The 22,708-nt window shown below is 59.1% G+C and overlaps 1 protein-coding gene across 1 annotated transcript; it reads right to left on the reverse strand.

Annotated features, from left to right (window-relative positions):
* Positions 1 to 434: 434 nt before the first annotated feature.
* On the reverse strand, positions 435 to 20,320 carry LOC115523026 (PTTG1 interacting protein). Its single transcript, XM_030328632.1, is given in 7 exon segments — positions 435 to 2,350; positions 5,469 to 5,515; positions 6,048 to 6,184; positions 6,186 to 6,223; positions 9,910 to 10,018; positions 12,362 to 12,414; positions 20,076 to 20,320. Coding segments are annotated over 7 exon segments (546 nt in total). The 5' UTR covers positions 20,191 to 20,320; the 3' UTR covers positions 435 to 2,303.
* Between the last annotated feature and the right edge of the window lie 2,388 nt (positions 20,321 to 22,708).

The raw sequence follows: 22,708 nt of genomic DNA on the forward strand, positions 1-22,708 counted from the left end.
AGAGGCTCAGCCAGCCCAGCAGCAACTCAGAAGGGGGGTGGGTGCTCCCCAGTAGCCGGGCAGTGAGGAACCCCCACCCCAGGGAAGGGAGGGAGGGAGGGAGGGATTCTATCGACAACCGAGCCAAGTACACGAAGCTCAAAGCTAGAACTGCTTTCTCCCAGAGTTCTTTGCATCTGATTCCAGCAGAGCAGAAGAAAGGTGCTGGTGGGGCGGGGCAGAAAACCTGCCTCGTGGACAGCAGACAGCTGGGGGTGGCCGGCAGGGGAGGGGGAGGACAACCCGGGGACACAGCACGGCCGCCCCCTGGGCCGTGGTACCGAAGCCGGGATTGCTCACACATCCCGGGGCAGGCCAGAATCTCTCTGTAGTCTACCTGCCGCCCTCCAGGTGATCATGCTAACGCCATGGAGAAATGAGACACGAGGACACAGTGGATTCAACAAAGCGTGTATTAAACCACTTATTGGAAACTGGTTAAGATTAAGGCACTCTGAACTTGACGGTCTCCTTGAGGTTACAACACGTGGTGCTCTTAGGACTACTTATAAAATGCGGGGACCAGGACAGCCTCCCAGACGCGCTGGTGTGGCCTCGGTACCCCGAAGGGACTAAATGCGCTGCATGAACAGGGCACAGCCCCACACCGTTCACGACACAGCGTGACCTCACGTACATTACTGTATTAACAAAGGCTGCTGGAGTCTGCTACAGAGTTTTTCTTATGAATAAAAGTAGAAAGTCAAAATCTGCAGGCTGCTATAAAATACTTAGGAATGTTTCGTAATACTTCAAATTGCTATCAAATGCCCAAGAAGTCAGAAAGAGATAGTCAAGAGTTTGTACAATTAGTGTCTCAGCTTATGGACATTGCAGGACAGCGCGCGGTCACCTCACGGCACAGGCCGACGTGGCTGGGGGGGGGGGTGCGGGGGGGCTGTCGAGCGGTGTGGGGTGTTGGATCACACTGACCTGTATTGAGAACTTTCCGTGACACGTTGGAGAACAGTCCCCGACGGCACAGTCACGAGTGCGAAAGCGGAACACATCATTTGTCTTTGCACCTGTCGACCCACCTCCCCGAAGCTAAACGTCTTCCTAATCCAAAGCAATGTGGCGGTGGCCACCGGGACTATTTTCAGAGTGAAGAGAGGCAGTTCACACAGCTACTCCACGGTCTGCATCCCCGATAGGAAGGATGTGGTCATTTACTGAAGCCACAGATCTTGCTCTGAAAGGCCTGGGGCCAACGGAAGGCACCGCAGGGTGTACCCGGAGGCCACGGACAGCGTCCCAGCCAGAAGAGCGTGGTTCCAAGCTAGGGGTCGTGTGACAAGCAGGACAGTCAGCAGTGTCTCCGTGTAGCACGAGGAAATCCCTCTGGCCGGCCCTGGACACCCTGCCTGACCCCCCAGTGGGCAGAGCCCCGCAGAGGGGCCCACGGGGCATGGTCCCTTCCTCCTCGGGGACAGCCTGGGGACCCCGTGGTCCCTGTGTGACCATGTTGCTGACGGCCTGACTAGGGAGAGCCTGGTGTGGCTACACACAGGACCCGGCGCCGGCCGTCACCAGGGCTGAAAAGGGAGCGGGGCGGTGATGGCCCCTCCAGGCCCACGGCCCAGAGCACCTGCTGCTGCCCCCGAAGGGGGCTCTAATGCTTCATCTGTTATTCAAGTTTTCACTGGAAAAAAATCTTGGTGTTCCGGTAAAAATACAAATTAAAATTTAAAAATTGTCCAGTAAGCGGTCTGAATTTTGACAGAAAAATTTCTTGGTGAAACATCTTTGGTGGAGGAATGAAATCCAAGACTTATTTGAAACGGAATGAAACGGAACGGAACAAAACACAGATTTAAGGTGAATCTAAGTTCTCCCGGACGCTGCTCAGAGCGGCTGGGGTCAGAAGGCACGGCCCGGCAGACTGCGTCTGGGCGCCCGGCTCCCCGGGGGGCTGCCACGCAGGGCGCACAGCCGTCGGCCGGGTGATGGAGGGCGGCGGGGTGATAGGGGCCCTTCTTCCCCCACCGTGCGCGCACAGCGCGCCGTCGGGCACAGGGACGCGAGGACAGAAGGCGGGACGGAGGCCGGCTGCCCCGTCCGCGGTTGGCTTCGCCAGCGGAGAAGGGTAGCAGGATGTGGGTTTTGCCTCCTGGAAGTAACAACACAACCGACCGACCCCCCTGAAAAGCTTCGTGTCTGCAGTGACTAAATACAGATACAGAAGAGGGAACGGAAGCCCGCGGGTCCGCAGGGCGGCGGCGCCGTGCTCCCTGGAGCCGTGCGGGGACTGCTGGGCACGTGGCTCAGTTGTTCTCGAACCTGGCATACGGGTTTTCCTCTTTAAACAGACCTGGAACAAAACAGACCTGGTTATAAATGTGCTCACACGGCAGGAAACGAAGTCCAAGGACACAACACAATTCAGTGTTTCGTGAACACTCACTGTGGCTCTAAGAAAAAGGGTGTTCCGAGCAGGTTCAAGCACCACGCTTCACCTTTTTTTTTTTTTTGTAACTATTTCTACTTATTTATCTATTTTGCGAGAGAGAGAGAATCCCAAGGAGGGGCTCGATCCCACAAACCGTGAGATCATGACCTGAGATCAAGAGCCAGATGTTTAACCGAATGAGCCACCCGGGCACCCCTACGCTTAACCTTTTTGAAAGTCAAACCACAGGTGACTTTATTTATTTTTTTTTTTTTAATTTTTTTTTTCAACGTTTATTTATTTTTGGGACAGAGAGAGAGCATGAACGGGGGAGGGGCAGAGAGAGAGGGAGACACAGAATCGGAAACAGGCTCCAGGCTCCGAGCCATCAGCCCAGAGCCTGACGCGGGGCTCGAACTCACGGACCGTGAGATCGTGACCTGGCTGAAGTCGGACGCTTAACCGACTGCGCCACCCAGGCGCCCCGCACAGGTGACTTTAAAATTGAAATAAAATTTACCAGAAACAATCATTCTAAGAAAAGCAAACCTAAAGAAATAAAAACTTATTGGCTAATTCTCTCAAAGAGGAATTAAGAAACAGCCATTACTTCTCCCCACAGCAATTGGCTAGTATACAGAAATTAACAAAAGCACCCTAAATGTCCTTAGAATTAAGGCTACGAGACAATGAGGTGACTGTCCACTTCACCACCACCAAGTGCTCTGACGTGGCTACTATAACGCAGTTGTAAAAATAAATCTCTGGTGCTAAACGCTCAGGCCTAGGAGTTTTCTCTTTGCAGTTCTGAACACACAGCCTCTCCCTCTCTTTAAAAACCTGTATCGCCCACACTTTTCTGGAGCCGCTGCACCAAGTGTATGTGCCCCCCCAAGGGGGGGGGCACAGGGCGGGAGGGCAGCCAGTGCGGAGGCAGGAGGGTGGCCCGTCTGAGAAGGACCGCCACCTCGGCCTTGGGAGGAAGCCCACGGTGGTTCTGGTAAAGGGAGCCCGTGTGCCAGATGCCGAACACAGTCGTGTTGGAGCAGGACGAATGGAACAGCTCCCAGCTCTACTTCTGGTTTAAAGGGGGGAGACTGTGTTGTGATTAGGAAACCAGACGCCTTCTGAAACCAACAGAAGGGTTTCCTCCATGCAAGTACGCGTGCCTGGCCCGTCTCCCCCCTGGGGGCCCCCCGAGAATTCTTCCACGTGGCTGGGTCTTTGCAAAGTCCAGTCCATTAGGTGGGCTTTATGTAAACAGGCACAAGCTGGCTTCCTCAGGGCAGTTCAGGGCCTGGCGCACCACCAAAACGGAGGAGTGAAGGGCCTCGGTGAAGGTCACGGAGAACGCCCCGCGCCAGGAGCCCCGGCCCGAGGCGCCACCTGGCCTCGCACACACGGGGCAAGTGGGACACTACAGAGGGGGCAGACTTCAGATGCTACTTGTGCTTGGCGATAAAGGCACCGTGGTGGAGTCTGTGTGTGAGTGCACGCAAACACGTCTCTCTCGCCGTTCACGGTAACGTCAGTCGGGTGCCAACAAGCTCCTTTCAACACTTCAGTATCGTGAAGCAAGGTGCCCGTGCCAAGGACAGCTGGCGTTCACTGGGCACGAACGTGCGCCTGGAAGAGGCACTGGGGACAGACGGCACCGTGCCGACACGACCACTGACACGACGTCACCCACGCGGGAGTCCGCCCTTGCCTAAGCTGGGGACCTGACACCGGTGAGTGCTGTGGGCACCGGGGACCTGATGGGCCAGCTGGCAGAGGAAGCCAAGGGGCGGGAGCACACGAGGGAAGGCTCTAGCAGCTGCTGGACATCTCACCTGCAACCAAGGAGACCCAACGGCAGGGGGAGAGGCGGTCAGGGCAGCCTCGGGCCCCAGAACCCACACCTGGCGGCTGGCAGGGTCGACCCGAGCCTGAGGCGACACGCACAAGGGCGTGACAGTCAGAGGAGGCCTGCGTGGACGGAGGGGCCAGCCGGTGCTGGGTGGGGGTGCCGAGTCAACCGCACGGCCAGCAGCCCACCAGAGGGAGCCGAGGCTCCAGGACCCACTGCTTTAGTGCACAGGACCTGAAAACACCACGAGAACAGGGTGTTCCCTGTACAGACACAGAACTCCAAAATGAGGGCGTTAGTTAGAAAAGATTTTGAGGGGCACAGTGGCTTGGACGGTTCAGCATCCAACTGTTGATTTCAGCTCAGGTCGTGATCTCAGGGCCGTGGGATCGAGCCCCACGTTGGACTCTCCGGACAGTGCAGAACCTGCCTGGGATTTTCTCTCTCAAAACAAACTTTCCAATAAAAAAAAAAAAAAAGGAAAGAAGAGATTTTGCAATTTTCCTAATCAGATTCAGCCCTGAGCCCAGCTGCCAGGTGCACCCGACACACAGCAAACACTGCTCAGGCCATGAGGTCCACGAAAGCACCGTGGCCCAGAGCTGGAGGCCCCGCGGCAGTCATCGGCGAGAGCGCAGTGCGGCCACTTCTAGCAATCCCAACAGCCCCAAACGACAGCATGGCCGCGGATGTGGGAATCAGCAGAGAACCAACTCAACCCGGGAGCAGATTTAATGCTCTCGCGGACTAAAACATTAGTATCCCCCCAAAATCCCTCCAAACAAAAACCAAAACCAGATGAATCACTTGGCGGCATGGAAACCTCTGGCTAACTCCTTTAAAAGGCGCGCGGCCCCCTGTCAGGTGCGGGAGCGGCGGGAGCGGCGGGAGCGGCGGGAGCGGCGGGAGCGGCGGGAGCGGCGGGAGCGGCGGGAGCACCAGGCGCAGGGAGGCCACACGGACCAGTCAAGTTCCGCCCCCTCATCAGCAAAGGGCGCTCAGGAATCCAGCTGAGAGTAAACACCCTAAGGCTTCACCTTTCCAGACATTCCGTGGAGTTAGCTCCTTCCGGACCGCGCAGTCTAGAACCAACCACTCCTCCCGGAAGCCTCAGCCCAGAACCTGCGGTCACGTCTCACGACCCAGAACCCACTCCCAGCCAAACAAAAGATGCAGTGAGTCGATCCTTACCGTATTTTTTTCTGATTTCATCATGTCTGGATTTCATTTCTGCTCTCCTAAAAAAAAAAGAAATCTCACTTAGCACCAAAATATAACACAATGTTAAATGACGTACCTTCAGCAGAGAGAGTGGGGGTCTGTCCTCTTTTCCCGGGAAGAGACCAGGGACCAGGGTGGGGACAGGCCCGGCCGCCAGGCCAGGCAGCGTGAGGCTGTTTCAGCATCACGTCCTTTGATTCTGAGTTTCAACAAAAGAAATTCAAATATCCAAGACTGTATTTTTTAAAAATATTTTTCACATAGAGAAAAACCTGACGTCAGATTCTGAAGAAGGTTGGGAACACGCAAACGTTAGTTTTTACTTAGGGGCACACGACGTTGCGGGGACAGCACAAAAACCCGCCGGGCCTCAGCCCCCGCCGGCAGCTGACCTGCCGCGGCAGCGCCTCTCCGGGCCACCGTCGCGTTCCACGGGTAGGGACAGGAGACCCGCCTCCCTCGCCCTGTCCCACAACCCATGGGGCGCACCCCACGGCGGGGGTCGTTTCCCAGGGCCGCGCAGGCCGTTCCGAGCCAACGGGGCCTCACCTCTCCTCCTGCCGGACCCTGCGCTCCTCGCGCTCCCGCGCGGCCTTCTCCTCTTCCTTATCCGGCTTCCGGCTCCTCTTCCTGCGGCAGCAGCAGGCGCAGCAGCACGCGGCCAAGGCCAGCAGCACGGCCCCCCCCCACCACCGACAGGGTGATGATCAGCGCCTCGAAGTTCACTGCAAATCCCAGCGGGAGGGAGCCGGGGGTCAGGACGGGAGCGGGACCACCCCCTCCCCCACAGGCAGGCCGCAGCCCGCGCGGGGGCCCCGCCTAGGTCTCTCGGCATGGTCGTGCGACTTAAGAGCAGTTTACCGGCCAACCACGCAGACCCAGGCCACGGGGTCCGAAGACGCTTCGAGCCCGACAGACGGTGACAAAGCAGGCCCGCCCTGAGGGACTCCTCCAGACGGAAGGGGAGCCCCGTGCAGCTCAGCTGATTATTTACGTCCAAGTCCACGGCCCTACACGGCTGGCCCTCGAACACGGTTCACACTGCGTGGGTCCCCTAACACGTGCGTCTTCAAGACCTACGGGGCAGAACTCAAGCGCACCTCCTCTCCCTGAGATCTCCTTACGAACACCTCCCCCACGTCGCTGCAAGGACACAGTGCGGAAGAACACAACACACAATGCAGGTGCTCATCGGTTGCCTGCGTGATCGTAAGGCTTCCGTCAACAGATGATGCGTTACGTTTTCAGGGAATCGAAAGTTGTGCGCGGATTTTCGAGGACGTGTGGGGGGAGGGGTGGTCAGTGCCCCTCACGTGTACATTGTTCAAGGGTCAAGTGCGCTGACTGCCCCGGGGAGACCCTGTGAGCCCCGCGGGCCCAGCCCCTGCCCCACCCGGGGCTTGAGGACAGGCTGCGAGAGGATTTTGTCATTTCCTGTCAAGACCCAACTTCCGAGGCAAACAAGTAGTTAAAACAAGGTTCTCGATTCTTTCAACTTCTTTTAAGGATTTACAAACCCAAACCAGTCCCTATTTTTCTACTTAATTCAAACCAGAGAACTCGAGTTTTCACTCATCCACTTAAGTCAGCCCTGGAAGAGGCTTCAAGAGCGAACTCCCCGCCCCCCTCCCCGATGGTGGAGCGTTCCTGGCACTGAAGTTAGAAAGTCTGGCCGCCACGCAGAGCTGGTCCCCTCGAGTCTCCCCCGTTTCCCGGTTTCCCGTTGGTGGCTGGGTGGGGCTTGCCAGGTGGGAGAGGGAGGCCGACCCCCAGTGCCCGGCGCCCTTCAGACCCCACTCAGGCCCGCACAGACCCTCACGTTCAATGCAGGCCGGCCGCTGGCCTCACACACTCTCTGTGCTTTGTTCAACTACTGTCTTTTCTTTTTTATGTTTATTTACTTTTGAGACAGAAAGCGTGAGCGGGGGAGGGGCAGAGAGCAGGGGAGACAGAATCCCAAGGAGGTTCCATACCACCAGCACAGAGCCCGACACAGGGCTCGAACCCACGAGCTGCGAGATCATGCCTTGAGCAGAAACCAAGAGTCACAGGCTTGACCGATAGGGCCACCCAGGCGTCTCTGTTCAACTACTTTAAACAGAAACAGGTGTTACATCTGAAATGCCTTCTGGGCTTTAGATCGTGTGTTTTCTTCCCTCCTTTGACCTGTTCTGGAAGTGCCGGCATCACAAAAATTAGCAGGAACAGGTGTAAAAAGAAAAGACCTTTGCTGGCAGATGGCATCATCTTCTGACCAGAGAACTTCAAAATAATGAACTTTAAGAGCCAATCTGATCAGTAAGACAGCTGGTTCTGAAATATATCTATCCCCTCCCCCCCACCTCCAAGACAGCATTTCTGACGAGCAGCTAAAACCAGTTACAAAATAAAAACAGACATCTGGTCGTGACGGAGGAAAGTACCAAGGACCCCTGTCCCCATCAGCCCTACGCGGGAAGGCTGTGGCGTGCTACTCGAGGACGGAAAGACGGCCTCCGTGCATGAACACCAACCCTGCTTCTGCACGACGGTTTAACATGGCAAAGATCTTATTTTCCCCCAAACGAACACAGATTTAAAGTCATCACAGGTAAAACCCCAGAAGAATTCTGCCGAGACGTGGGTGAAAGAATTGTAAAGCACCCACAGCACGAGGTCTAGATCTGGTGCTCCCTGACGTGTGGGGGCCCCCAGTTCTCCCCAGATGGCACGAGCCCCACCCCACCCCCACTCTATTCCCACAGAGAAGGTCCTCGGCCAAATAACCCTACCCAATCCTCTGCAGTGCATGCGGGGACCCATGGCAGTTCCCACTTATCCCCGATGGGCAAGTCGCAGGCTCCCATGCCCCCCTGGCCCTCGGGGTCAATTAAACCAAGCACGTGCTCTCTCGGGAACCCCTGGCTAGTTCCTGTCCCCCTCCCCCCAGGCTGAGTCACCACGAACCGCAAACTACTGTGGCCTGCTGTGGCTCTGTCTGTCCCGAGTCAGGGGTACGGCCAGCCCCACAGCCCTAAGGTGGGAATTTCATTTCACAGGCCAATGATCAAAAATGCCCCCACCTGAAAGGTGTTCAATATCATCGGTCATGAGGGAAGAGCAAATCAAAGCCACAATGAGATGCGACTTCAAACCCGCCAGATGGACGAAAATGAAGGGGACAGATTACCCCAGGCCCTGGCAGGGATGTGGGACAAGCGAGAGCCCCGGTCGCCTGAAGGAGCCCTTCTTGAAAGGCGATGAGTCCACCATCCCGCTGCTCAGCATGTGCCCAGCGGGAGTGAGTGGGGGGCCGCCCACGAGCACGTCTGCAGCAGCACAGGGACCCCAGGCGTCCCCGGCAGCAGAGTGGGCACAGGGCGCCAAGCAGTAGCGAGACAGGCAGCCGGTACGCATGGCGCACGAGTCTCAGACATGCCCCCGAACAGGGAGTCGGACAGACCAGCACGCTTACTTTAAGTGAAGGGCGGGCGGGCAGCACTCCCTGGGGTGGCAGGTCAGTGCACTGGCCGCCCACGGTCCCGACAGGGACAGTCTGTGAGCGCTGGGAATGGTCTACACGCTTTGCTGAGTGCGGATTACCTGCGGACTCGTGTGAAAATTCACTGAACGTACGTGTGTGTGCGTACACGTGTGTGTTCACGTTACCCGAGGACAAGAAGGGAGACTTAACATGTGTGCGCGTCATTAGAAGTTATGCTTCAACTTTAAAACACCTTGGGGGCACCCAGGTGGCTCAGTCAGTTAAGCGTCAACGGTTGATTTCAGCTCAGGTCATGATCTCACAGTCCATGAGTTCGAGCCCCGCATCGGGCTCCGTGCCGACCGCTCGGGAGCCTGGAGCCTGCTTCAGATTCTCTGTCTCCCTCTCTTTCCACCCCTCCCCAACTCATATGTGCGCATGCGTGTGCTCTCAAAAAATAAACGTTAAAAAGTTTTTTTTAAATAAACGCATAATCGTTAAACAAATCACCTTCTAAAGAAAATAGAAATAAAAGCACCTCAACAGTTCGTGCTCAAAATGCCAAGGGCTCCCTCGTCCAGGACTGGTCTCTGTGGGGTCTCAAAAAGGGTTAACGTCCCCCAAGAGAGAGCGCCTACAGAATCCACCACACGCAGGCAGAAAGGGACAGAGAAACGTAGGGACCTGACCGTGCTGACCTAGCAGGACTCCAGGCACACAGACGCCAGCAAGACGCAGTCCCCAAGCTGACCCTCTTCCCTCCGCCTCGCAAGTGGGCCTCCGGCGCCCCGGGGACCCCTGGCTGCCCTCCCAGGAAGCACGCATTCTCCCCGGCTTCCTGACTTCCTGCAGGGAGCACGTGTTCTGGCAGCTTATGCTAACTGAGCACACCCAGACTCCCCCAGACAGTACTGACTCCGCAAGAGTTCCATGAACACGAAGACTTACCCCAGCAAACGCCCCAGCGTGCAGAGCTCAGCGTACAAAGGGAGCTGGGTGGCAGGATCCTGGTCACGGGGTAGTCCAAGCACGCCTTATTGGTGTTGCACCAAAGGCACTGAAAGAGACGAATGTTTGCCAAACCCCAGAAACGCAGCGTAAACACCAAAGAACCAGACGGTCCAGGATACAAGCCCAGCCACACCGTCTGCTCCCCCTCAGTGGCTGACCGGAAGTCCGTGGTCCTCACCCCGCCACAGCAGCTCCACCCCGCCTTGCCCACCAGGGCCGATGTTACTCAAACCCTCTTCCTTCAGGCACCCTGCCCAGCCTCTCGGCCTCCGTGCAGTCCTGGAAGCCGCCAGGTGGCTTCCCGCCCGGGGTCTTTGCACGGCCTCCTCCCTGTGCCCGGAACCTTCTTCTCCAAACACACGCCCCTCAACCTCCTCCACAGGGCCTACCTGCCCCACCCCCCTACTTCCTTCCCTTCCCGACACACCGTCTCGGATCGTCTGCAGGAGGACAGGCGGGACCACGCTCATTACACGTTTGCTGGTGGACTTTTGCAACCTTGGCAATCGCCGTACAAAGATCCTACCTGTGGTCTCTCCGACCACACTGGCCGTTAAAGACAACGCAACTAAGGCTCAAAGCATCGCTCCCAGGACCTGAGATTACTGCAGTGACATGCCCGCGGTGAGCCATCCAGGTGGCACTGACAGGGCACGCACGCAGTGTGCCCTCAGCCTCCCCTCCGGCCTCCCAGGCCCCTACTTGTCCTTCCAGAAACCCGCGTGCGCCCGAGGACCCGTGTGGGCAGGCCTCCCGCAGCCCCTGCGCCCTGCATTTCTGACCGGACCCGTCTGCGTCCAGAGCGGGCCCACACCTTCAGACTTACTGCCCGCCCGCCTGCTGAGATGGGGGTGCGCGTGCCCCCACAACGTCCTCCCACAGAAGGGCGGGCTGGACCGGACGATGCCGCGAAGTGCGTACTCCTGAAGCCAGAGCGAGGCAGGGCACCAGGCTCCTTTGCGGCCGGGAGGACTTCGACAGTGACATCTGCCGCTAAAAAGCCGCGCCACCAGGAAAACGCGCAGACAGGTGAGCAAGTTCAGGGTTACCAACAGTAAGGTCTGAGGCTGCAGTAGCAACACCCTTCAGTCTTTAACCAGCAAACACGAGGGTCCACTCAGACCCTACGACCCGACACGCTGCCAGGTGGTCAGCAAGTTCTCTTCTGAAAGCGTGGCCAGCATCCTAGGGCAGAAACCACCCGGCCCGTCTGTCCTGACCTGCCTCGCAGGGTTCCCCGCTGCCAGGAAAGGGAGGACAGGCTGCGTGGCTCTAAACTATCCTCGTAAAACCCGACTGGAGGGAGCTTCCCCTACGGTCCCAGACAAAGGCGTCAAAGCCCAGGGACTGCTCGGGGAGCCACACGGGATGGGGCAGAGGGACACTGACGGGCCCCACACGGTGGCGAACTTTCTCCGGCGTGCCTTTCTGCTGGTCCCCGACGGCCAGCCGCACACGTGCCTGTGTGTCAGATCCCAGGATGGCCCACCTGGAGGAGACCACCAAGAGCACCGGGCCTGCTACAGGGCGGCTGCCCTCCTGCTCGAGGTCACGCAGGGTCAGCACGGGAGCATCCTGGCTCCCAGCCTTCCCGGTAATTCTGGTGAGCTGGTCAGTCTGAGCCCGGGACACCAGGCCCTCCGGGCTGAGGGCCCACACCTCTCCTTGCCCTCGCCCTTCCCCATTCCCAGGAGAAAAGCCCAGGGAGGAGCATCCACCCCGACCCGGGACAACTGATGGAGAACGCGGCACATGCTGTGAGGACCGGGGGGCCCACGGTGCGCGGACGGCCCTCATTCCTGTGGGCAGGCCGGTTGGGGAAGCGGACTCCCCAGCCCTGGCTGAGCACCACGGCAGGCGGGGCCTCTGGGAACTCGCAGGACGCTCCCGGCCCCATCTTGGGGTTCCATGTGCAAAACAGAGTCACGGTCCCCGTCCCCAACAGGCCTCTATGCTCTAGTGGCATCGACACGAAAGCACGGGCCACGGGTTCACAGTTGCAGATTAGACGCTAAACGACACCCAGCCCAGTGCCCATCCTTCTCCGTTCCCCTTGCCCTCCACTCCCCCATCCTGCTTCTGAACACCGCCCCCCCCCCCAAGCCCACCAGCCTCAATGAGGCCTCCTGCCCACTCACACGTGTTCCCAGCTGTGGGGCCCGACCCAGTTTATAAGCCCAGACGCCTGGTCAGGAGGTAAGCATGCGTGTTAATGACGCTCAGGCGATATCTGCAGTTCTCACGAGAAGGTTCACTACTCCTGAGAAAGACTAAAATGGCATTCGACACCCATTACAGAAACTCTCTCCACAAACCCCAGACGGCAGAACCTTTAACACCCACAAGACCCCCCCCCACCCCGTCGTGGAGAGTGGGGGTGTCTACTTACAGAGACGTTTTTCAGGCACTCCTCACAGGTCCTGTTTGTGTTCTGAGAACAAGCTGCGGGGAAAGGACAAACAGGTCACTGAGAACCGCTCACTGGAAACACCGGCCCAGGCGGCCAGGGAGGCACCCAGTCTGCCCTCCGAACCATGGAGACGAGCAGCCAGCCTCCCAGGTGCAGCAGCGGGCGTTTCCCAGCCTTGCTGCAGGCCGGCCACCAGGGAGCGTGCACACGCAGCCCCGGGGTCCCATCCGCAAGGGGTCGTGCGGAGAAAGGGCCCTCGGGGCACAACGGCAGTACCTTCGGGGAAGAGGAGCGGAAGTGGGTGCGTAGCACGCACCCAACTGGCCCAGGCCCACTGGCTCATCGGCACAGTCTCTGGAACCAAAGGCCACGGCAATGCCAGGCCCGTGGGACTAAAGCCAGGCCTCGGTCCCCGCCAGTCCCACCCAGACCTGAGGGAGAAGTCCCCCGGAATCCGCCGGCTCCAGCCGCTCTTCACGGCAGGGAGGGATCACACCCCACCCAGCCAACAGCCCCGGAACTCGCAGCCGGGGGAAAAATGTCCAAACCCTCTCAAGCAGCTGCCGTCTTCCGCACCCACAGCTGAGCGCACACGCTTACTCCGAAGAGAGGTCCGTGCCACCCCGTGAGCCACCGGAACCGCACCCCACAGTCGTAAGGAGCGACCACTTTGCAGGTGCCGGGGAAACTGAGATTAGAAGGGCTGACAGGGCCAAGTCCGCGGAGGCGGAGCACAAGGGGACTGTCGGCCGCGGCGGCGGGAGGCGAGGTGGCTCAACCTCAGCCACGCACCCAAGCGCTTCGCTCAAGACACTGGGAACACGTGCCCACTTTACGGTGCCAGGGAAGCCGACGACAGCCAGATGCGCGCGTACAGAAGGTGGGCACACCGGTGGCGACGGAACGGCGCTCGGCCACGCCGAGGAGTGTGCCGCGCGCACGGAACACGGAGCCTGCACCACGTCACGTGGACCAACGGACACCGGACACGGACGACCACCCGCCAGATTCCACGGGCGTGCGGTTCTGAAGCCGGCGAACTCATCTGCACCGGGAAAGGGACGGCGGCGGCCTGAACCTTCCGGAGAGACGGGCGCGTGCTGGAGAGTGACGGGGGTCACGTGGGCGTCACTTACCCAACGGTACACGTAAGACTCCCGTGTTTCACCGCACGGAAGATTTGTCTCCAAAGGAAAAGACAAACGTGAAGCTCCAGGTCACAACGCGCGCGGGGAGGTACCGGGACAAGCACAGGATGTCTGCCGTGGGCTTCGCCGAGCTTACCAGAGGGTCCGGGACGGGCCCCACGACGGAGGAGACCCAGCCAGACGTGAACAGCCGACACCCAGGTGGCGGGCGTGCAAGGGAGCGCTCGCCGTCGGGTCTTCCCACTCTCCCGCGCGTGGTGTGAATGCGCTCGTGACGCGTGACCCCGTCCGCCCAGGGGAGGAGCTCCCGTTTCAGTCACACGCGTGCTCATGACGTCCGCGAAGCGGGACTCTCAGGCGCGTGAAGCCTAACCCTTCTACCTTCCACGTGCTAAGCACGACCCCACTTTGTTTAAAACGAAAGCCCGCTTGTCACGGGCCATCCCACGGCCGTCTTTCCGCTGGCACGCCATTGGCTTTACCCCAAGGCTGACTTCCAACTACTGTCCTCAGAACGACAGACTCAGGGCGCCCGGGTGGCTCAATCGACCGAGCACCTGACTTGCGATTTTTGCTCAGGTCACGATCCCAGGGCCGTGGGATCGAGCCTCACGTGGGGCATGCTGTGTGTGGAACCTGCTTGGGATTCTCTCTCTCTCTGTCTCTCCCCGTCTCTCTCGTGTGCTATCAAATACAAAATAATTTAAAAATAAAAATAAAAAAAAAGAACAGACATAACTTAGCTCCACGGAGGTGAAGAAACAGACAAGTCACAGAACACCTCGATCTCTGCCAGCACCACTCCGAGGCGGGATCGCAGAGGCGCCAGGACAGGGACAGGAACAGCACCGCCTGTCTCAGAAACCCCGTGCCCTGGAGCCGGGAGGCGGGCCGGCTGTGCCAGGGCCAGGGACTCGGCCGCCACATCCAAGCACTCCCTCTGTCCGTCCGCCAAAGGGCCAGGCAGCGGGGGGGCCTCAGTGTCTAGACACAGTTCCCCAGGAAGGGGGCCAGGGCTCCTCGGAGAAGCAGCTGATCCCAGAAGTGGGGCACAGAGAGGACAGAATCAGCCCCGGACAGACTGCGGCATCACAAAGTGGCACCAACTTAGGAGCGGATAACAAAATACCTAAAGGACCCAAAGGCCGGCTTGAAGGCCGGTGGGGGGGGGGGGAGCGGGGGGGGGAGGGAGTCCTCCTTGCCAAACAGGGACAATTTAAAATCAAAGGGATTGACAGCCACGGACTCCAGCCTCTTGAACACTCCAGGATTTCACCCGGACGTGGAGCAAGTACGGAGAAGGCCAACTAGCAGAAGCAGAAGCAGGGGGTTTGAACACCTGCGGTTCTGCCATCATCATGGGAAATCTGGACGCCAAGACCACCGCGCGCGCTTGTGAGGTGACAAGACACTTACGGTCTCAGAGCGCCTCCCCAGTTTCATCGCTTATGAAGACAAAGTGCACCTTACAAGTGCCCAGAGTATCGGCAGTACAATGACAGGACGACGGGACACAGTGGCAGCAGGTGCCCCCGGGGGTGCAGAGGGAAGGACACAGCCACGTGTGGTGGAGTCTGTCAAAGGCACTGGAATCCAAGTAGAGGACACCAGGCAAGGCCAACTGGGGCTCCTTCTACAGAGTCGTTTTCTGGGAACAGACTGGGGAGCGGTGCTGGGTGGGTGGGGAGACATGCTGGCCAGAAGCCCCGCACGGTCCTGGACGCGGGCAGGGGACGGAATGACACTACTGGGATGACGGGTACACCGGGCACACACACGCCCTACGTTACATCTCCAAGTACTCACGAGTCCTGTCGATGCCAACTGTCTGATTTTGACCCTCATAGTCCCATGACGCACAGGAGGCCCACCGCAGAGAATGAGGGGCGAGGGGGGAAGGGGGAGGGCCGCAGGACGACGGACCCTGACGGACCCTCGGGCGGTCTGGAGGGGGGAGAACAAGCAGACGCGGAGGGAGCGCAAGGCAAGCATGGAAATGCTGACAACAGAAAGGCATGCGGAGTTTGCTGTGCGATTTATTCCTTCAAGGTTTCGGCAGCTTCGATCTTTTCTAAACAGGCAGGCAGGGAGCCACCGTGAAAATCTGCACGACTGCCTGTCACGCCCACTCAAGTCCTTTTTTCTTTCCTTTAGCGAGAGCAAAGCACGCGCGCAGGGGAGGGGCAGAGAGGGAGAGAGAGAATTCCACGCAGGCTCCATGCTCGGCGGGGAGCCCCACGCAGGGCTCCCCAACTCACGACCCTGGGATCACGACCCGAGCAGAAATCAAGTAGGACGCTCAACGGACCGAGCCACCCAGGCGCCCCTCAAGTCCTTGTCGAAAAAATTTACGAGAAAAGACGTACCTCTCGTCAATCTTAATCGAGTGGCCACAGGGAGCAGGGGGGTCGGGTACGGGAACTTTTTCACGGGAATTTTTTTTCTATTTTCGTTTGTAACGTCTTTTTGAGAGCTGGACTCATGTCAACTACACCCTGAGATACACACCGTAAACCTCACCCATCCCACAGTGTTGGGACCACAGACCCGTAGGAGTCAACGGAGACCAGCCCTCCGCCTGCCCCCGCCGCGACCACCAACCGGGCAGACGTTCAACACAAGCAGAGACACCTACACTGGACGGTCTTCCCGAAAAGGGCCGGCACCGGGAAAAGGTCGTTCTGTTCTCTCCCTTACGAAACACCTCACCGTCTTGCATGGCTGGCAAGGAAAATACCCCACTTGCTGCCGCTGCGGACGGCGGGGGTTGAACTTCTCGGTCACGGGACACAGACCACGTGCTGATGGCCGCAGACCAGCACCACGGCCTCCTGCTTCCGGAGTCCAGCGCTGTGTGTGAACACGCCCGTTCCACAAGTCCCCCACTGAGAGTCTGTTTACCAACGATTAGAAACCTTCGGGCGTCACTCACTCTGATAAAAAGGTCTTTCTGTCAGGATACGCTAACCCATGGCCCGGTTTCACGTACTTCCCTAAAGTTCCGGGTGAGGCCACCGATTACATACACAAAGGCACACACTAGCAGGGGTGTGACGAGATCTGTCCTGTAAACATAAAGAAACGAGCAAGTACGCGTTTACTGAGCCCGCGTCACACACAGGCAGGAGGGCGGCACCTGGCCGGCCCCCGGCACAACAATCCCCTCATCGGACACTGTGCCCCCTCTGCACGGCGACAGAGAGCACCTATGCCATCCTTGTCACTTGAGAATCAGGGGTGGAAAAGTCATTTAGACAAAAGTCCTGGTCACCTTCCTGTCCCAACAGAGAAGAGCTGAGCGGCATGGTACACGTCTTCCTCAACTTATGATGGGGTTTCGTCCCCAGAAACCCATTCAAAGGGGGAAATATCCTATCAAAACTCCGTGTAATTCCCTGGTCTCTCTCGAAACCCTACAACACTTCCGTTAGCCTGCGGACGGGCACAGCCGCCTGGCCCACAGCCTGTTTTACAAGGAGAGTGGACGTCTCGAGTAGTTGACCGAATACCGTACTGAAGTGACAAGCAGACCGTGTGGGCCCACAACGGTCGTCGGTGTGCGGGGACCACGTGGCCGCCCAGCCCCGGGGTGACACGGTGTGTAGAAACTCCAGGCACCGTGTTTACCGAACGCACATCCTTTGGCACCGCTTACAGTCGAAAATCCTAAGCCGAACCCTTGTAAGTTGGGCACCGTCTGAACATACAAATAACATGCACCACCTGTATACACACTGGAAGGCCCTTACAACTGGTTTCAAACGCCGTGGTTCTCGGCGAGAGACGGGCAGGTGAGGAAGCGCGTCCCCCCCAGTCCTGTGCCGTTCGCAAGGAGCAGTCAGGGCGGGCTCCCACCCCCGACCTGCACAGGCCACGGCTGAGCTCCTTTGTATCCTTCAAGCAGCTCCGAGGTACGGAGGAGTCGCGGGGATGGAGTCTCACCCCCCACACGAGGTGGGCTCCACAGGGCCACGGAGGCTTCTGTAAATTTAGGAGTTTCGCTCTAAAGACCTTCAGAGCATCCTGGGGTCCCTAACGTCTCCATGCCGCCAAACACACAGTGGGACGTTAGGAACTGTCAGCGTGGGACCGCTGTGACGCATTCGTTGAATCTGCACGCCTGTCGTGGTTGACTTACGTGTCACCTTGACGGGGCTCAGGTGTCCAGACAGCTGGCAGACATTTCTGGGTGTGTCTGGGCTGGTGTTTCAGAGGAGATCGGCATTCGAATCGGCTGGCTCAATAGTGAAGACCGTCCTCACCGTGGCCAGTGGGCAGCACCCAGCCCACAGAGGGGCCCCCACAGAACAAAAGCAGAGCCACCGTGAATTTACTCTTTCTGCCGAAGCTGAGACAACTACTTTCTCCTGCCCTCAGACACCGGGGCTCCCGGTTCCCGGGCCCTCCGACATGGAGGAACCCGGGCAGCCTCCCCGGGGCTCCGACTTGCAGACACAGGTCCCAGGACCTCCCAGCCTCCACAGCCACGCGAGCCCACCCCTCACGACACATCCTTCCCCACAGCTGCAGACCCCCTGCCGGCTGTTTCTCCGAAGCGCCCTGATAGCCTCGCAGGGGGACCAGTGATGTGAACGCCACAGTCACACCCTACAGGGCGACGGGCGGTAAGCAGCGCATGCTCCGGGGAAGGGGGGACCTCAGCGCCCCAACAGTGCCCCCGTCCGAGGAAAGGCAAACGAGACCCGAGGGTACCTGAGTGGGAAACCCTCCCGGCACACCGCTCCTCCCGCGTGAAGGAGTTGCTGCAAGAGAAACAACAGTCCGCCACCTTCCCCCGAGGACCCAAGGACCGGAGGACCCGGGGCGAGTCCACGGGACGAGTAACCACCGTGAGCTCAAGGGCGGAGGGGCGGCTGAACCGACAGTAAGTGCAGTGCCACGTGGCAACCGCTCTGATCTAATTCCCTAATTAAAAAACTAATGAAAGTCACCAAAGGACACCGCCACTCATCTCAGCACGCCAGGGCAGTTAAAAAGCAGAGCGGTCAAACACGTCACTTCGGGGCACTCCTGACCCGCCCCCTCCAATTACGCGGACACACACCCGCCAGCCCCTGAGAAAGACCCATCTCCGGCAGGTTATCCATTCCGGTGTGGTAACAGGTACCCACTCCACGTCTGCGCTTGGAACCCAATCCCGACCAGAAGAGCTCTGTGCACCGCGTTTCCCCTGCCTCCTTACAAACGTCCAGAGAGCTACGTCCCAAGTGTCACAGGCACACACACATTTGGAAGTAGATCAGAAAAAAACCAGTCCTGTACTGGAATCACAGCAAAACTCAACAAGCCGGGATAATACTGGCCCCAAGTCAGTCCTGCTTGTGGAGCCCTGGAAACAGGTCCAGAGGCCTACCGGTGACCCCACCACCACCACCAGTGATCACACGGGTACCCCACACACAGCAGCCAGCGCAACACTTCTGACACACCCCAGCTTAAATGTTTCCCTGACCTGCCACCAGGCCCAGAGGCTGAGTCGGAGGACCGGCCCCCCTCCACTGGCCGGCAGGAGGACAGCCTCCGGCAATACTCCATTTCTGGAATCTTCTGAGACCTCAGCTTGGCCCTAGGCCATACATTTCCTTCCCTAGCAGCCTCTCACCCACCCACCCACCCAGCACTCAGGGTTTCTTGGTCACCACCGCTGTCCCAGCACCTGGCAGGGCAGCTGATAAGAACGGGAGATAAACCAAGGAAGTACCCCCACCCCAGGTCTGCTGAGTGCAGAAGCAGAGTCAGCCCCTTCAAAGCGGCCGGTACTACAGCTCTCCTGACTCCACTGAGCCATGCAGTAACTCGAGTACTCCTTCCCGAGTGGAGTGGGGCCCCAGGCGCCACACCAGTGCCCGGCACCCACGCCTCAAGGGGCCTGGCCCCTGGACACCGGCTACCGACCAGCGCTGGGGTTCCAGCAGGTTAAGCTCCACTTCCTGACTCAGAAGCTAACCGCCAGCTCGGTCAGAGAGGGTCGAGTGAGACTAAGACGGAGGGCAAAGTACTCAGGACGATCCTGCGGGTCCCGCTGACACCGCCCCGCGACCGAACCAAGACAAAAGGCCGGTCTGCCCCCCTCCCGGCGCCCCCGCTGCAGCTAGACCAACGGGAAGGCCGCAGCAGCCTGGGGCAGCGACTGGGCGCGGCAGAGACCCTGGGCCCCATCCACCTCCCCGTCCCGGGACCCCGGGACTCCAGGACCCCGCGCCCCCTCCCCCGCCTCCCCAGCCCCGCCCATGGACCCCCGCCCCCTCCACTTCTTCCCCCGCCCTGCCCCGGGACTCCCCGCCCCCTCCACCTCCCCGCCACGCCGCAGGACCCCCCACCCCTCCACCTCCCCGCCACGGGGCCCCCTCCACCTCCACTTCCTCCTCAGCCCCGGGACCCCCGCCCCCTCCACTTCCTCTCCGCCCCGCCCGGGGACGCAGCGCCCCCTCCACCTCTTCCCCCGCCCCGGGACCCACCCCCCCCCCCGCCCTCTCCACCTCCCAGCCCCGCCCAGAAACTCTCAGCCGCCCCGAGCCCCTCACCCGCTACGGACGGCTCCTGAGCGGCGGTCACCGAAAAGAGCAGCAGGAGCAGCGCGGCCACGCCAACAGGCAGCTCCCAGCGGGGCACGAGCCCGCGAGTGCCGCCGAACGCCATGGTGGCTGCGGCCTCTTTCGTCGGTCGTCGGCCCGTCAGACGTCAGCCTTACGCGCTCCACCTCCGCGGACGGGCTAGTCAGTCTCCCCCTGAAAGAGCAGCACGCCGGAAGTGGGCGGAGCGAGCGGCAGGGGCGAGTGCGCAGCCGCGATTCCCTGTTCGCCCCGCCCCCAGCCCTCCGGCCTGCCCCGCGCGGCTTGTGTTCCCCGCCTTCCGGAGCGGCGGGGGCGGGACTCCGTGCGCGTGCGCGTGCGCGTGCGCGGCTGAAAAGCGGCAGTCTGGGCCGGGCTCGCTGCGGCTCAGTGCGCGTGCGCGGCCTCAAGGGGCGTTCAGGGGCGTCGGGGGCGCGGTGGGCTGGACCCTAAAGCCGTGCGGAAGTCCGGTGCGGTGGCCTCGGGGCCCGGTAGTGCCGCCGTCGGTGCCAGGCTGGTACCCGCGCCCGGGCTGCACTGGACGGGACCTGTGCTCACAGAGAACAGCTCGCAGTGAAGCTGTCACCTGAGAGAAGCCTCGGGCTTCGCCCCGTGTGGTCGCGGAGACGCATCTGGGCCCGCTCCCCGTCTCCACACCCCGACAGAGCCTTGGCCCTCGTGGTGCCTTCTCGGGAGCCTGCTCGAGGAGGGATACGTACTGCAGGAGGCCGCTCGCTCTGCAGACTGTTTCCGTGACCAAAGTGGAGGAGGACGTGGCTGGTGTCCGGGGAAGCGGGCCATGCACCGCCGTCTCCCCCAGGCCCCGGTGGGGGGGGGGGAGGGCTCGTGGCGGGGCCCACGGTGGGCCACCCGCCAGCCTGCTGTTCCCGGCCCCCACGCTGTTCTGTTCGCAGGCATGTGGCACTGCTGCCCCACACCTGCCTCGGCGGCAACTCCGGCGAGCTCCGCAGTGTAACGTGAGGATCAAGACCAACGTGTGGCCTGGAAGCTTCCATGCCTCCCCCCCCCCGGAATGGGGGGCCCACAGCCCTTAGAGTTTAGCTTGCCCTTAACCTCCAGGGCCGGGGTGCAAGCACTGTTCTCAATCAAAAGAGTAGTTGGTAATTGTGTATTTGTGCCTCCTTCTGTGTGCAAGGACCGAAGGCAGCACCCCATCATCTCTGTCCCGTCATTCCGTCATGGAAAAGAACCCAGAGGGGGTGGATAACTGGCCAAGGTCTCAGGGCTAGAAGAAAGAGGTGCATTAAGGGCTAGCAATGAACCTGGCCAGGTTCTACCTCTATGACCACCCCCCCCCCCAGGTACTCAGTCTCTGTGAGCTCACAGCAGTACTGACCATCATGAGATCACAAGATCACACACGGGGAGGACCCACAGCCTCAACGTTAGCTCTTCCCATCTTCCACTTCAGGGCAGACCCAAGTTAGCCTGGGTGCCCATGGTGCTGGTCTTGGTCTGCGGCGCAGAGGATGAAAGGATGAAGACCACGGGCCCGTGACATCGTGTCGATGCCAGCGTTGAATGTTTTAATGAGTATGTCTTCAACTTTGTTCAGACTTTTCATGAAGTGACAAGGATTCCTGTACGGGTAAGGCAGCAAAGGCCCCTTAACTGTAGTAAACTGACCCACTTCTCCTACTGCAAATACCTCCAAATATCTCCACGTGGATCTGCTGTTTAGGTGAACAGACGTTTAAAAGCTCCATTTCCACTGGAAATGGAATAAACACCTACCCGGGTTTAGATATATGGCCCCAGAAACCAACACGTTTTAGTCCTAACAACGCAAACACACAACAAACAATTTAATGATGGTCGAAGGACATTGGACGTTTGTAAACCAAGACTCCGTGGACACTGCTGCATTTGAAACAGCGCCATCAGCACTGGCGTGTTTTCCAAGGAGGCGTCACACCCAGCGTGGAGCCCAACATGGGGCTTGAGCTCATGACCCTGAGACCAAGCGTTGAGTGCTCAACCAACAACTGAACGACCCAGGCACCCCAGCAATAGCATTTTTTTTTAAATACCCAGCAGTAGCATTTTAAAACCCAACTGTGTTCTGCCACATTTCGACAACATGGATGTTCAAAAAATACTTGGCATCTAGAGTCCATTTCCTGTTTTGAAAGCGGGGAGGAAGTGGCAGCGTTACTTCAATTGCATTCAGTTGTCAAAGAGCTTTAAGCTTCCAGGAGAGACTCAAGCAGCATCAGGAGAAGCACACCCGCGATAACTTTTCAGAGAAACGGAATGACTCCTCTTGGCCACGTGCAATTAAAAGCGTATGACTGGGGCACCCGGGTGGCACAGTCGGTTGAGTCTGCGACTCTTGATCTCAGCTCAGGTCATGATCTCACAGCTCATGGATTCCAGCCCCACGTCGGGCTCCGTGCTGATGGCGTGGAGCCTGCTTGGGATTCTGTCTCGCCTTCTCTCTGCCCCTCCCTGGCTCATGTGCACGCGCTCTCAAAACAAATAAATAAACTTAAAAAAAAAAATTTAAAAAGAGCTTATGATTTTTCCAAGAAAGATAGCCAAAGAATCAGACCGCACAGTCACAATGGCATCAATTTAGGGGAAGT

The sequence above is a fragment of the Lynx canadensis genome, chromosome C2, assembly GCF_007474595.2.
Source record: "Lynx canadensis isolate LIC74 chromosome C2, mLynCan4.pri.v2, whole genome shotgun sequence".
Classification (NCBI taxonomy): Eukaryota; Metazoa; Chordata; class Mammalia; order Carnivora; family Felidae; genus Lynx; species Lynx canadensis.